At 39.2% G+C, this 16,881-nt stretch overlaps 1 protein-coding gene across 2 annotated transcripts in view; it reads right to left on the bottom strand.

The window, feature by feature from the left end:
- Window positions 1–16,881, bottom strand: part of GSTCD (glutathione S-transferase C-terminal domain containing) — a 131,065-nt gene extending 114,184 nt beyond the window's left edge. Inside the window, exons 1-3 of one of the 2 annotated variants that reach the window (XM_006778902.2) lie at window positions 16,855–16,881; window positions 5,023–5,463; window positions 3,927–4,394 (exon numbers count right to left, since the gene is read on the bottom strand). In XM_006778902.2, the coding sequence (XP_006778965.1) occupies window positions 3,927–4,394; window positions 5,023–5,442 (888 nt within the window). In that variant the 5' untranslated portion in view covers window positions 5,443–5,463; window positions 16,855–16,881. Of the gene's footprint in view, window positions 1–3,926; window positions 4,395–5,022; window positions 5,464–11,324; window positions 11,348–16,854 lie in introns of those variants that run through there. The other variant, XM_015558094.1, reaches the window with a different exon arrangement.

The raw sequence follows: 16,881 nt of genomic DNA on the forward strand, positions 1-16,881 counted from the left end.
CCGGCAAGGCAGGCGGGGAATGTTGGTTTCCTCTGTCACTGAAGCAAGCAAGCCTCATGTTCAGTTTAAGCTGCCTGGCTGCCGGCCGCCATCTTGGCTGGCAGTTAATTTGCATATCGCCCTGATTAGCCAATGGGAAGGGTAGCAGTAGTATGCCAATTACCATGTTTCTCTTTTATTAGATAGGATTATTCATGTTTAAAAGAAATTGAGGAGTTTTACTCTGTGTGGCAGACCATCCATTCCATTTAATCAGCATGCCAGGCTGCTCTGCAACATCCAGACGGTTGAAGAGGCACTGCACCACATTCGTTAAATACAAGATGTATTTAAGGAAGTGGCTAGTGAAAAATGTATGAAATGAAAATTAAATTTGCTCCTAACAAAAGGTATTTTAAAAATTTACCTGGCTGATATGATCAAAGCCATCATAAATATCACAGAGTTAATTAAGGACAAGAAAACAAGAGAATTCATTCTTAAGACAATAGTGAAAATTGTACTACCAAAAGTACAAAATGAAACTCTAGTGGCTTTGTAATAGGGGCAGAAAAATTTGTTTGCACAAAAAGAGAAGCAAAATGCTACATCTATCCAAAATATCTCCTTCTCTGCATTATTTTCCAATCACTTATATAAAACATTTTGTACTTCTTTCGTATCATTTTTAGTTATGTCTACTCTGTCAAAACATATCATAATGTACAAATGCTTAGGTGAACAATGTAATAAGCAGGGTAAGAAAATACTGCTCTTTTGTATTCTTGGCCTATTTCTGTGACCAAATATCACGGCTTAAGATTCAGCTTTCTGTTTCTGATCCAAACATGGTAACTTGACCTTGCTTCCTAATCATGAATTTGATCGTGATTTTTAGGACTGCTACTCCATCACTTCAATGTGTGTTAATGCAAGCGCATAGATTCAGCATCATAGCCACTGTCTGAACTAAAATGACTGCTTCATAATCCAAGATGACTTAAAAGAGGAAAATAAATATAACTGAAATAACATCAAGGCTTTGGCAAAGAAAGATTAATTCCTAAAAGAAAAGGTACAGATCCAAGAAAATTACAAGCAAACAAAAGAAAATATTTTAAGAATTAGTTTACATAGAAATGGCAAGAGAAGAATTTAATCATAGGATACATGTAATAGAAAAGGCTGAGTGTACAAGTTTCCCCCTATTTAAAATTGAGATGAAAACAAGTTTCTCTCTGTAGTATTAGGTAGATTGACGCAGGGGTAGTTAGTAGATGTACTGCCTGATTAAAGAGGAGGAAAAAAACCCTCTCAATTAGTAATACTTCAACCTCAATTGACCCTAATCAGGTAAATAGTATTTAAATTAAGCTAAAATCAAATGCAAACTAGCTGAAGATGGATGTCTGGATAATGATCTAAAATTACCTTCATGCAGGTGAATCCAATTTTTTATGTTTTGTTGAGTTTGAAAGCAAGTACTCATCTTCTCTATCACCTTGTTTTATTTTCTTTGTAGCAATTACATTATTTAAATACTAGTGGCCCTGCGCATGAATCCTTGCCTGAGTAGCTCGCTGCTGCTTGCCTCCGCTGGCCACCTCACTTGTAGCTCAGCTGGTAGCTCTCCTTCGCACATACCTCGCTGCCCGGCCCTCCTGCTGATCAATCCTTACACTGCCCCGCCCTCCTGTTGATAGGTCGTTTCACTTCAGGACATAATGACCATTTGCATATAACCTCTTTATTATATAGGATGTATTATTTTTTTGTTTACGTGTTCATTTCTATCTTATCCTACTAGAATATTAACTCCAAGAGGGCTGGACCTTATTTGTCTTGTTCATCACGATATTCCTAGTGCCTATAGTAGTAGACTTTCAATAAATGTTTCAAATGAATTCATGGATGTGCCACTTTGATTCAACTTATTTATGACATTAGAAGCAACTGTAGTTATTCAAGCAGACCATCAACAGTATTTCATAACATATAACAAGTGACTGCTCTAATGACTGAAGTTGGTAATAGAGGGGAGAAGTCAGTCATAAGAGAATTTACATTGACAAGGAACAAAAACAGATGATCTTTTTCCTTACCCATCTCAATGGACAATATGAATATGTATGACCTTTAAAATACTAATCAACACCTAAACAATTCCTGAAACTTTTAATATCCTTTAATTCTGAAGTTATTTTGGTTTATAATCTTATTCTATTTTCATTTTGAAGAAAAATGTTCTTTAAGAAAATGCCAATTGATTAATACCACCTTAGTAAAGCTCTGGCCTCCAAATATATAGATTTTCCTCAGAAGTCTTTTCTCATGTCAGTAGAGATACCTGAAGTATTGGTAATATATAATGAGAATGAAATCTGGTACCTGATTCCTTAGTAGGGAAAAGGTGAAATACTTCAAAGCAAGAAAAATGCAGCTCTTGAAAACCAACTGGAAAGCTGCAGAGAGATACAGCTTCCCATGTTCACTCTGATGTTATTTTCACCTTATCATTTTTTTTCCATACAGGGAGGGAATGGAGAGTGGAGGAATGTATACATCTCCATGCCCCTAGTAGGAAAGAAAACTTTCCATGTAATTTTATGGTCAACAGGGAGGCATATGGATGAGGATAAAATATTTTTGATTTAATAACAACATAATTAAATTAGTGTTTTAAGTGACAACTTAATTATTCCCGGAAGCCGGTCCATCCTTGCTGCTTGACACAGTCGCTGCAGGAAAGAAACATCTGCACAGCATATGTTTCAAGGGACCTGGTGTATATGGCATACTGTTCTTAATATGTTTGCTCACCTTCTTGGTGCTATGTGTTTTAACCAAGGTCACCTCTCCGAGAAAGGTTGTTTCCCCAGGTAGGGATTTTCCCCTGAAGTTAGGGAGGGAATAAAACCCCTTAACTAAGTGAATAGATATGGATAGGATTGGAATCAACTGGTATAAATACAGATGTAACAAGACAACAGGAAACAGAACCTAGAGACAGAGCCTAGCGAGAGAACCTGGCTACAGAGCCTGGATAGAACATGGCAAGAGAACCAGACTAGAACCTGGTGACTGAACCTGGCTGGAGAACCTAGCGAGGGAACATGGCTACAGAACCTGGCTGGAGAACCTAGCGAGAGAACATGGACACAGAACCTGGCTGGAGATCCTGACCAGAACTTGGCTAGAGATCCTGGCTAGGTTGCTGATCAACTGAACGCTGTCTCTGTGTCATTCCTTCTTCGCCGACTCCGTCTACACCTTTGGGAACCCCTGGAGCTGCTGGGTTGGACCCGAGCAAATTATAAAATATAGCTGACAAGACTTTTATTATTTTTTTAATTTATTTTTTTAAAGTATATTTTTATTGATTTCAGAGAGGAAGGGAGAGGGAGGGAGAGAGAAACATCAATGATGAGAGAGAATCATTGATTGGCTGCCTCCTACAGGCCCCACACTAGAGAAAGAGCCCGCAACCCAGGCACGTGCCCTGACCGGGAATTGAACCTCGACCTCCTGGTTCATAGGTTGACATTCAACCACTAAGCAATGCAGGCCAGGCTAGCTGACAAGAATTTTAGGTGCTTGAACAGTGGAACCTCTAGTATTAGAAGAGAATCACAATAGCAATTTGAAATTACTTATCATAACAATTAATTGATAACATTTTAACAACTCAAAATTTAAAGTCATAATTATACTTATTGAGAGCTTACACTGTTGTCCACAATTTATACAAGTTATCATTTATTCCTCACACTCGTCCTATTAGATAGGTACTATTATTATATTAGCCCTATTTTACAGATAAGAAAATGGAGGCAGATATTAATAATTTGCCCAGGAGCATAACGATAATAAGTGGAATTGGGATTCGAACTTAAGCAATTTTATACACTGAAACTCACAGTAATGTACCCACTCCAGATCAATCTTACCAAAAAGTGATGGACACAGGGCAAGAGCACGATGTCTGTCAGAGTGAAGTAAAGGCCTTCCGCAAACACATGCTCCAGAGGGGGAAGGTCGGAGGCCTTTGCTTTTCTTATGTGGGCCGGTTCCCTGGGGGTGGCAGCTGGTCCTTCCTGTACGGTGAGCTTTGAGAATGCCACTTTCAGTTCCAGGCTCTCGGACGAAGGGGCCAACTCATCAGATGTGTCCTGTCTCTGGGCCTTGCTCTTCGTTTTTCCCTTGACAGCGGAAGGCCCCACTCCGGCAGCCTTCTGCTGCTTCAGCTTCTGCCGCCGGAGCTTGTCATCGTTGTGCACTCTGACGGGCTCGCTGAGCTTCTGCTCCAGCTGCAGTATTTCTGCGGGGATGCTGGGGCGCCGGTCGGAGGATTCTTTGAGAAAATTCTCAATTGCTAACGGGATGGTGAGTTCACAAAGCCTGGTCCACTGACTAACCTACAAAACAAAACAAGAAATGAAATAATTCTTTCTTTTCAACATAGCTTGAAGGAAAATAAAATAACTTTTTATTGGGAAATAAAGCTGGTTTAGCGAATCAGTCTTGATGAGAACCATTCCTGGGCTAGGCTATTATGCTATCTGATGACATATTTATAGTACTTCAGAAGTGATAACATCAAACCACTGGAGGTTTAGCATTCATGTATCTGGAATATATGCCCTCCACCTGTATCCTCTTACTAAATAAATCCTTACTTCCCAAAGCTTTTACAGTATACCACCACCCAAAAAAAGGTGGGTTCCCAAAGCAATTGCTACTTAAACTCCTGTTTCATATGTAAAAGTTCCCTTTAAAAATCCTCAATGTAATTAAAAGATTAAGAAAAAAGAAGTAATGCTCTAAAATAATATCTCCAAGCCTCATTCATTAAATCTTAAATTCATTATTTTTTTAATACTGCACTGAATTATTGGCATATGTGATGGGCTACTTGATTTCTTTGGTTAGTGTAGGTTTTTTTTTAAGGAAATGAAGTTCTACTTTCCAGTAGAAAGTTAAATGTCTAAGTGAATGTGTCATCACTATATGGCCTTAATAACAGAAGAGAGACATTACACTTACCTCAGCACAGGCTTTCAAGCAAGTCTTTTTAAAACCCAGAAGTTCCAAAACTTCCTTCTTCGAGGGGTCTGCTTCATATGATTTCTGGATTATGTGTCTCAGCACAACAGCAAGTCCTGCTCTACAGAAATTGTCTGGTCTTTCTACCACTGCAGGCAAGCAGCAATTCTGGACTATCGGTGGAAGCTCTTGCTTTGAAATAATCTGTACTTCGACATCCTGTGACAGTACATTTTTAAGTAGTGAAACATCTGTACTTTCTCTTGTGAGTACTAAGTAAACTTTAAAGATTTTGCAGTCACAGTATGATAACAAAAATAAAGTTACAGATGTATGAAGTGGAAAAATGCATCCTTCTATTTGGTGAGAAAAGTCCAGGTACAGATATTCTTCTGTAAGACTTTTCTTAATGCCTTTCATTTTCTTCTTTCATTGGTTCACCTGAAGCATAAATGGAAGTGGTTATAGGCCTTAGAATATAATAATTTAGAAGCTAAAAGATGAAATTTTTAAAGCATGTTCTAAAAATCAGCAAGGATTTGTGATAGATAACGTACTACATGAATTTGTTCCTGGATTGAATAAATGGCTTCCAAAACAAAGATTTCCACCTGTGCAATTAACTAATCTTTGGGATGATTTTATACCGAGCTCCTTTAAAATGAGCAAACTCGGCTTGGCTGGTGCTAAGTGGTTAGAGCATCGTCCAGTGAACTAAAGGGTTCCAGGTTCAATTCCAGTTCCCGATTCCTGGTTGGTCGGGGGCACATGCCTTAGTTGCAGGCTCATTCTGGCCCCTGCCAGAGACTGTGTGGGAGGCAACCAATCAATGTGTCTCTTTCATATCCCTGTTTCTTTCTCTCTGTCTCTTCCCCTCACTTCTACTCTCTCAAGAAAAATCAATGGAAAAAGTATCCTCAGGTGAGGATTAACAAGCAAATAAATAAATAAAATTAGCATACTCAGGTGTTTTGCGATAGAGCCCTCCCCATCAAGTATTTTGAGGTTTCATTACAGGTGAGGACAAGACATGAATAGAATGGAAAATATGAAATTCCCAACTAATCCATCACCCCTCTTCTTAATTATAGCATTTGCTTCCTAACATTGCTTCCCATCCTACCTCCCCCTCTCGTCTCTTCTCAACATAGCAGCCAAAGTGATCCTGTCAAAAATAAAGATTATGTCACTACTCTGCTCAAACCCTCCAATACCTTCCTATCTTAGAGAAAAGGCAAAGTTTCTAGAATGGTGTACAAAGATCTCTTTGATCTAATCCTCTTTTTTTGTCTCTGAGTTCATAGCAACTCTCCCCATTGCTCACCGCTTCAGCCAAAGTGCCTTGTTAGATATTAGGTACATTCCCACCTCAAGGCCTTTACACTTGATGATTCCAGTGCCTGGAACACTCCCTCATCTTCAGACACTCAAAAATGAACTTCTGAGATCTTTCCTGGCTACTACCAGTATATTTAAATCTGGAACCCCAACACCCACCCTCGCTGAAAAAAATAAAGCCTTCTATCCTTCTATGCTTTTCTTCATAGCTCTCATCACTGTTGCAACATGCTATCTAGAGTGTCCCCCCAAAATGTATGCACACTATAATAGCTAATAGCTCAATTTTGAAAATGAAATGTATTTTAATAAACACTGCCTTTAGAATTATTAAGTGTGTGTAAACATTTTGGGGAACACCTTATATTTATTTTGTCTGTCCAAACTAAAATGTTCCATGACTAGAAATTTTGTTTTGTTCACTCCTATGCCTAAAACAGGGCCCAACTTTATATATTATATATGGAATCAAGAAATATTGAATGAATGCATGGATGAATCTACACACTCGCTATTTTAAAGATGCAAACATACACAATTTTGAGGTCTAATTATTGTGGTATTTTCAAGTCATAGTCCTTAAGACTTTTGTCAATTGTAACTTTTTGTTTGATTTACACATTCCTGGGTCTAAAATTCCTCCTGCTCTTGTCCATAAATCACAATTCAAAAATTAACACTAGATGGCACTCTTTGAAAGCATTCACCATGGAAGCATGTAGTAATAGGAAGATGGTATTAGAGGAAAATTTATTTTAAAAGCCCTTAAAAAGTACACAGGCACCTCTGTTGAGTGTATTGGAAATATTAGCATACCCTAAATTTTAAGAAACCTTCAACATAATAAATTTCCTTTAATGTTCTAACTTCCGTTTTTTAAAATCAAAAGCAGAATAGTTAAATACTCTTTAAGCTTTTGGTTCTCAACGTTTTTAATAAAGAAATAATAACCCATTATAACAAATGTATATAGTTACTAAGATACTGTTTCAGAAAACCACTTAATAATGCAAATAATCTCTAATACTGTTTTATATTTCTTTTATTAAAACATAACACATATGCACCATGGTTTGCTACTTCTTTAAAAGGTTATTTAGACGAGAAAAATTATTTCATGCAATTTAAAAGCAACTACTTTTTAGCCCATGGAAACCATTTTTCCCTGAGCTTAATTACTTTTTTTTAAAACCTAGAGCTGATTTATATAAAAAAGAGTATTAAAGCCCACAGGCAAAAAAAAAAAAAAAACCATTTTCTTTTGGAAATGGACAGTCTCTGAGGAATTTGTCCCTGCAAATCTATTGTTGACTAATTTGCCAATCCTCTTAACTTCTTCTGACAGTGGGTTACTATAAAGAAGATCCCTAAGTGCATAGGGTGGGGGGATGGGGACTGAGGAGGGGGGTATAGGCAGAGAAAATGGGAGGTGATATCTGTAATACTATCAACAATAAAAATATATTTTTTAAAAAAGGTCCCTAAGTGCTTCAAGAACCAGATTTGAAATAAAACATGATGGATTTCATTTGCCCAGGAATCTAGGAAACAGTAATTATGAGACCAGTCCTAACACTTAAACAAACAAAATCTGGAAAGCAATGTTGTGCTATGTTATAGTTTTTGATTTAGAAAACGTAGAAATTTTTTTAAAAATTAAGGTTCATGTATATTTGCCAATTCTAAGGCACAAAAGAACCTTGAGAACAGACTTTTACCTGTTTATATAAACTATTCTCTCCATAAGCACTTATAAATGCTAAATGTCAATGAGATAGAATAGTAATAATCTACCCATGGAAATATCAAAAATTAATGAGATGCCTGAGAGAAAATGCAAAGTACTATTGAGTCTTAACAAAATTTATTTTTCCCAATACAGATGTTGATGTTTTCTTCCTAGGGGATTAAAATGTTACTTAATTATCTTGGAGTTAAAAAAATTACTCTCCTTGGGCAATTTCTCCTCCTAAAGTACTAATGTAATTCCTAAAATAAATACTAAGTATTAACAAACTTGTAAAAATTTTATGTTTTGGGCTTGTACTGTGCCTTTAATTTTTCAACATGCTTGAAGCTTGCAAATACCATAGGCAAAGAAACTCTTCTTTTCCTTCTCCATGTCTAGCTAGAAAATTCCTTTGTTCATTAATTTTGTGTCATGAGCTTTAAAGAGGTAGGTAGGTTCTGTAGAATCATCTCCTGGGTCCCCAGAGCTTCTGGGACCGCACCCTTGTTATTCCATACTACATTCCTGAAATGAAGTGAGAAAGCCGCACACAAAACCATGAACTTTAGGAGCTGAACAGAGCGATGGAGTGTGCATCTCTTCTCTGGACATGCCAGTTCACTTGAGAATGTTGCAGGGGGAATAAAGAAGTTAAAAAAAGGCTTAAGCCTTGGTTTCATTACTTGGAAAGCTTCAAAGATAGTTTAAACAAAGTAGTCATAATTTTGATATTGTAGGCATTTAGACTTTTTTGCATTCTCATTCTAATTAATATATCTTAGTGTTGATAAATTGAAACATTTCACATATGAAAAGGGAAATGAGTTTTATATGTGTTTTCTTATCTAACATAAATGAGAGAGAGAGAGAGGGAGAAAGAGAGAGAGAGAAAAATATTGAAAATAAGCACATTTCTCCAGAAGCAAAAAAAATGTCTTAAACTTTTATGCTTAAAAATCAAGTCTGGATCTATAGCAACTAAATATTACATAATAGATAAGGTATCCTATATAATAAAAGCCTAATACACAAATTGACCAACTGGTCATTATGACACACACTGACCACCAGGGGGCAGACGCTCAATGCAGGAGCTGCCCCCAGCCCACAGGCAAGCCAAGACAGGTGTGAGCAGGGGTCCTCCCATTGCCCCGCCAGTCACCCCGCAGATGGAGGCAACCGGTGGCGGGAAGCAAGGCCAGCGAGTGGGTGGTGCCAGGCTGGCCAAGGCAGGTGCCAGAAGGGCCCCCCGATCACCCTGCCAGTTGCCCCACAGATCAGCCCTGATCGCTGGCCAGGCCTAGAGACCTTACCCGTGCATGAATTTCGTGCACTGGGCCTCTAGTATATCCTATCTAATAAAAGAGAAACACGGTAATTAGTGTACATCCACTACCCTTCCCATTGGCTAATCAGGGCAATATGCAAATTAACTGCCAGCCAAGATGGAGGCCAGCAGCCAGGCAGCTTGAACCGAACATGAGGCTTACTTGCTTCACTGATGGAGGCTTGCAACGTTCCCCGCCTGCCTTGCCGGCCTCTGAGCTTGCAGTTTAACAAACATTGTAACAAATATAGTAGCTAAACAAAACCCCAGAACCCCGCTTTCAGCCAGCTGGGATCTCAGAGCTGGAGTTGATACAGTGTTTCAATTATAGAATCCAAACAAACGAGATACCTGCTTTCAGCAGCAGAGGCCTCAGAGCTGGAGCCAGAGCTAAAGCTGGCCCAGAATAAAAAAAAGAAAAAGAAAAAAAAGGAGCAGTTGGGAGCTTCAGTCACCTGCCAGCATGAAAACAGCCCTCAGCCCCTCACCCAGACTGGCCAGGCACCCCCGTGGGGACCCCCACCCTGAAGGGTGTGTGACCAACTGCAAACAGCCATCATCCCCTCATCCAAGCTGGCCAGGCACCCCAGTGGGGACCCCCACGCTAATCCAGGACACCCTTCAGGACAAACCAGCAGGCCCCCACCCATGCACCAGGCCTCTATCCTATATAGTAAAAGGGTAACATGCCTCCCAGCACCGGGATCAGCAGAGCCGAGAGGCCGCCCGGCACCGGGATCAGCGTGACAGGGGGCAGCGCCCAAACCCCCTGATCTTCCTGCAGCTGTGTGTGTGACAGGGGGGCGGGGCCACAACCTCCCTATCCACCCTGCTCTGTTCGTGACAGGGGAAGGCGCCCCAACCCCCTGATCCGCCCTACTCTGTGCATGACAGGGGGCAGCGCCCCAAGCCCCTGATTGGCCCTGCTCTGTGCATGACAGGCAGTGGTGCCGTAACCTCCCCATCGACCCTGCCGAGTGTGACAGGGGGTGGTGCCCCAACCCCCCAATCGGCCCTGCTCTGAGCCCGACCTAGGGATTGGGCCTGCCCTCTGCCACCCGGGAGCGGGCCTAAGCCAGCAGGTTGTTATCTCCCGAGGGGTCCCAGACTGCGAGAGGGCACAGGTTGGGCTGAGGGATCCCCCTCCCCACCGAGTGCACAAATTTTTGTGCACGAGGCCTCTAGTTATATAATAAAAACAAAAAGTATATAACTGCAACAAAATATTGAATAGTTGATTTGTTTTCAAGTAAGAAAATATTACTATGCCTGGAATTTAATAGGAGCTTAATAGATAAATGAATAAACATAGAATTCTAAATAATATTATCTACATATTCTTTTCCACCCACTATGTACTAAGCACAGAGAATTTTAGATATTACTTCTAATCTTCACAATCCTTGAAAGTACACTTTACTTCCATTACATGAATGAGAACCATACATCAATCCAAAAGATTTAATTGAACCTATAATGGAATCTTATTTGAAAACATTCAGGAATTGGTATTTTTCTAACGTAAATAGCACTGTTTTATAAACTCCAAATTTCAAAAATTGAAGCATATTGAAATTTTTTTGCAGCAACCATTTCAGTTTCCTATATGCAACAGTGTCAGACCAGGGTGCATTTCATCTCCCTGTTGAATCTCAATGCAGACTATATATGAAAAAATGGGCTCGACTCAAAGGAGTGAAAATTGGTGGGAGAAATATCTATAACTTAAGATGTGTAAATGACACCATCCTACTGACAGAAAGCAGTAATGATTTGAAACAGCTTCTGATGAAAGTGAAAGAAGAGTCAAAGTAGGACTGCATTTAAACATTCAGACCAAAATTATGACTACAGAATACTCAATTTTAACAGACAATGAAAACTGAAATTGTTAAAGATTTTGCTTACCTTGGTTCAATCAATAATTCAAATGAGTGCAGCCAAGAAATCAAGAGAATGCTGAGACTTGGAAGGCAGCAATAGAAGAATTAGGACAGATCACCAAGAGCAAAGTTGAGTCATTAGAGACCAAGGCTAAGGTCATCCACACCCTCATATTCCCAATTACTATGTACAGATGTAAAAGTTGGACAGTGAAGAAGGCTGATAGAAAGAAACATGCTATTGGAGGAGAGCTCTATACAGATATCCTGGACTTCTGGGAAGATGAACAAGTGGGTCCTAGAACAAATTAAGCCTGAAACATCACTGGAGGCAAGAATAAAACTGAAGCCATCCTACTTTGGGCATAATCATAGGCCGGATTCTTTAGAAAAGACACTAATGGTGGGAAGAATAGAGGGAAGTAGGAAAAGGGGAAGTCCAAATATGAGGTGGGTTAATTCCATAGGAGAAGCCATAGGCATAAATCTCCAGGAGTTGAGCAGGGCTGTTGAGAACAAGACACTGTGGACATAACTCATTCAGTCACCAGGAGTCAGAGCTGACTCAATAGAATGTAATATATGCAACGTTAGCAAAGTAAAAATCATTAGAAATTATGTTATTTTAAGCAATCATTGAAAAAACCCTCTATTCTAAAGGCAGGTGTATTTTATTATTCTTCGCACTGGATTAAGTGCTTTGATAGTTTCTTCCTGATTCTTCATTGGATACTCCTTGGACCTCTGAGGGACCCTTGGCTTAATGCTTTGCCCTATTCTCAAACTACGTTCACTCCTTTGAGTACTGGCTTTCAAACATTTGGTCAGGCCACACAATGAGAAATACATTTTATAATGCAATTCATTATACACTGAATAAAAGTGAAATAAAATAGTTATGAAGAAATCTCCTTTGTGGGAGATGGCTAATAATTTTTACTCTGTGTTTCTTATTGTTTTTTTAGTTCTGGTTAGTACTCACTGAATTGATTTCAAGACCCATTAATGGGCCAACAACTCACAATATAACAGGCCTGTTATAGGTGATCTCCAGTGCCAGAAGTTTAAATATCTGTAATTCCTTTATTTCTCACCTATATCCTTTCCCCTGAACTTCAGGTTCCTGTATCCTACCTGACATCTCAACTTGGGCATTTTTCTAAACCTCTTCTTAGTAGTCTAGTCCTCTTCTTGGTAAGATGGAAAACCCTTCACCCAGATGCTCAGGCTCATAACTCAACGCCTTTATTCCCTCTCATAACCTACTATTTCTACCTTTGAAATCTATGCTAAATTCAACTTCTCAGCACCCTTACTACTATCACTGTAATCTAAGTCATCATCAGCTCTACAAAAGCCTATAACTATTTCCTCCACTCTCCATAAACAGTAAGTGCTCCAACAATAATCAGGCTGATCCTTCAAAAACTTAGATTAGATTACGTCCCCTGCTCACAACCACCCCCGGTAAACTCCAAGTTCCTAACATGGCCTTTATAGGGCCTAATGTGACCCTAGTTCTCCTTCTTTTCTGACCTCATCTCCTACCCCTCTGCCCTCTTGTTCACCCCTCTAAAGCTAGTTCTCCTTACTCTTCTTGGAAGATGCCAGGAACAACGCTCAGACATGAACATCTTTGTATCTGCTGTTCCCTCTACCTAGAATGCTCTTCTTCAAGATATTCACATGGTTTGCTCCTTCATTTCATTATAATATTAACTCAGAGCAGCCTTTCCTGACAACCTAAAATGAAAAAGCACTGCAATCACTCACTAACCTCTTTACTAGAGGCCCAGCACCGGAAATCGCGAAGCCCCACCCACCCGCCAGTGCCACCAGCCTTGCTGAGATCCGAGCTTGTGCGCCGTAGGGGAGGGACCAAGAGGTGTGCTATGCACTTCGCAGGGACCAGTCATTTGGGTTTTGGTTGTGACGCCTCTTGGCCTTTTATTATTATGATTACCTGACATAACATCTCCAATGCTTAAATAAACAGTACTCAAAATTTAGTTCAAAAAATGAATGTACATACACAAATGACTATCAGTAATCACTGTAATGAGAGTACTATTAAGAACTTTAGTCTTAAAAAAAGAAAAAACGTTAGTCTTGATACATTAACCCCATTCTTCTTGACACCATTCTCTCTCTTCCAAATGAATGCATCTATCTTAAAAGCCATCTATATATGTTAAAATCAAGAAATAAGATCACCTCTGTGAGCTGAACTGGAAAAAAAAGAATAACTAGGATCTATCCAAACATATAAATGAATAAAGCATAGCTCTGGCTGGTGTGGCTGTTGGTTGGAGCATGGTCGTCCTCTCCACAGGGTTGTGGGTTCGATTCCCAGTCAGGGCACATATTTCACGTTTGATCCCCAGTTGGGGAACCTCTGGGAGGCAACCAATCAATGTTTCACTCTCACACTGGTCTCTCTCAAAAATCAATAAAAGCATATCCTCAGGTGAGGGTTTTTAAAAAAGCATAAAAGATTTTATGTATGTTTTCAGGCAAGAGAAATAGGAATCTAGATTTTACATACTGACTTAGTAAGTAGAATATTTATGCACCAATAATTATAAAGAATGGATAAGAGTCTGGAGCAGCAGTTCTCAACCTGTGGGTCGCGACCCCTTTGGCAGTAAAACGACCTTTTCACAGGGGTAGCCTAAGACCACCCTGCATATCAGATATTTACATTACGATTCATAACAGTAGCAACATTACAGTTATGAAGTAGCAACGAAAATAATTTTATGGTTGGTTCACAACATGAGGAACTGTATTTAAAGGGCCAGAAGGTTGAGAACCACTGGTCTAGAGTCTGGAGTTGATTAACCAGGGTTAGTAAATTCTGGTCTTGTTATTTAAAAACAATGTAAAACTTTTCTGTACCTTAGTTTCCTCATTTATAAAATGGGGACAATAAGTATAACACTTACCACATAGTGTGTTGTGAAAACAGAGTAACGCCTATTTATAATAGTAAGTTCCTAAGTAAATATTAGCTATTATTATTATTTTATAATTTATCACCAAATTCCTTATCCATTGACACTATTAAAATACACAAATTTTGATGGGCAAGCTCAAGTTATGCTTTCTAATTTCAAACTTCTTCTCAGGAAAGGTAAAGGGGTCCGTGTTGAACTGAAAAGGTACCCCCTTACCCCAAATATTGAAAAAAACCTATTAGTTAATGAGGTTGATATCTAGGAAGTCACACAATAGAATATAAGTGATACCCTAAGTTCACATTAACTGCTTATATTGTACAAAATAGCTCATCACAGTTTACAAGTATGAAAAAAATTCAAACTCTACTTTCTTAGAAATTAAAACTTAAATTTAAAGCCATTTAAATTCTCCACTACATCAAATGGTCAACATTATGGATATAGGAACTTAACTTGTGTTTTCTACATTGCACAAAATAGCACTATTTGGTTGCAAATGTCACCCCTATTTTCTTACAGTAATATAGACTTAAAAAACAAACAACTTGCCCCTACAGAGATCAGCAGCAGCTAATTACCCAAAATATTAAAAGTTAAAAGAAAAAAAGTCTGAACTCTTTCAGTGCTCATTGTACTTTGTAATGTGGGGATGCCTACAGTTAAGTTCTAGAAAACAAAATCCTGTAATTAAAATTATGTGTTTTCTTATCTGGGCTAGAAGTGAATAAAAAAATGCTTAAAAGGAAAAAAAGCTTACTGTAAATTTAGCCATAGAGGAAGTGTGTCATCTTCCCCCCAGAAAATCAGGGAATCACCTGTTGCCAGAGAATCATAATGCCTCTAGCTAAGCCTGACCTCATAATTAATAGGGATTCACAGCATGAAATGCTAGCATGTTAGAAACATCAGCAAGCCTGAAATCAAATTACTAAATTTCTACAGCTGGTTATGATCTAAATGGTTTCACTCTTTGCATTTTAAGTACTTACTAATCATAAAAGAATTGAGGCGGCTATTTTGAACTTGAAGATAAAAAGAATATACACTAGAGAACTAGGTGTATACTACAGATGTTTTAGTTGACTAGCCTCAGAATGTGGAGTTTCAAGTTCTGGTAAATTGTTGTTATAAAAGCCAACTGGATACACAGTAGTTATTCTAATTTCAAATCACAGGTCATACAGAAGCTACATATTTAAACACAGGTTTAAAAAAAACCCAAAAACAACTGGACAGGCCCACTACTACAGAAGTTTGAACTCTGTTTAAAGCATACAACTAGAAGTATGAATACTAGTAAATATATAAATGAGCTGATAAAATGATTTTCAAATCTGATTTTTTTCAGACTTATTGTTGAAGTGAGACCTATTAAAATGATGCCTTCAGGTAGAACTCAAACACAATTTCAAATACTGAGCATGCTTAAGGCAATCCTGAGTAGTGTGTATTTCCCACCAGGCAATTAAAAAAAACAAAACTCACATAGCTTAATGCTTTATTAAATATGGCAGCAGCCCTAGCTGCTTTGGCTCAGTGGGTAGAGACTCAGCTTGTGGACTGAAGGGTCCTGAGTTCAATTCCCGTCAAGGACACATGACCGGGTTACCTGTTTCATTCCCACTGGGGCCTGTAGGAGGCAGCCAATCAACGATTCTCTCTCATCATTGATGTTTCTCTCTCCCTCTCCCTTCCTCTCTGAAATCAATAAAAATATATTTTATAAATAAATAAATATGACAGCAAATCACGTGGTTGTATTTATAACAAAGAATTTATTTTCACAATATTTAAATGATCGTGTTTACATATTTCAAATTTGTCACATCATTAGTTCTTACCAGCTTTTGCATTTTTATCCTTGAAACACTTTCTATAGATAAGCTTAGAAAAAGCATTGTAGCTTCTTGATCAATAATTTAGCACAAGATATATTATTAAATGCTGGCATTTCCTTGACATTCAAGAACTTAGGACAGGAATGGGACGGTGGCATTAAGGGATCCTGGCATTAAAAATAAACGGAGGGGGGAAACAAGTCGCCTAATCCCCAAGTCAGGTCGAATTGGGATGGGAAGTACGTGTATTAGTAAACGTTTTTAAAGCCAAAGCAACTTTCATGCAAGTTAGACGCAAACTTTTTGCTGAAGTTTAACACCGAAGTGCAACACTGATGGCGTGCAGAAGTAAATGGACCAACACGAAACAAACCCTTTGGAGCAACTGTTAAGCAGGATGCGCACAGAGCTGCTTCCTCCCATCAGGAAGGGCTGGGATGGAAAACTAAGCGCCGATGGAAAAGAAGGTAAAGCGCGATGAAAGAGATCTTAAAATTACACTTAAAGCAACGGCTAACGGCCTGACTCCTCCGACTAGAAGCTGCTCCATTCCCCCTACCGCGCAGGGAGCCCGGAGCCCCCACCCACACGCTCAGAACCCGTGGGCAAGGAGAGGCCCGAGAGAAAGAGAGACCACAACACTAATTCCGCGCCCTGGCCCGTCCCTCGCGTTGTCGGCCCTGTTGCCCGGGAAGCAAAGAGGAGCCTTGGGAGTTGGCGGGGACGGCGGAGCCGGCGGCCCGAGCGCCCTCTTTACCTGGTCGCAGACGCGCGGCCAGGCAGG

The sequence above is a fragment of the Myotis davidii genome, unplaced genomic scaffold, assembly GCF_000327345.1.
Source record: "Myotis davidii unplaced genomic scaffold, ASM32734v1 scaffold967, whole genome shotgun sequence".
NCBI classification, from domain to species: domain Eukaryota; kingdom Metazoa; phylum Chordata; class Mammalia; order Chiroptera; family Vespertilionidae; genus Myotis; species Myotis davidii.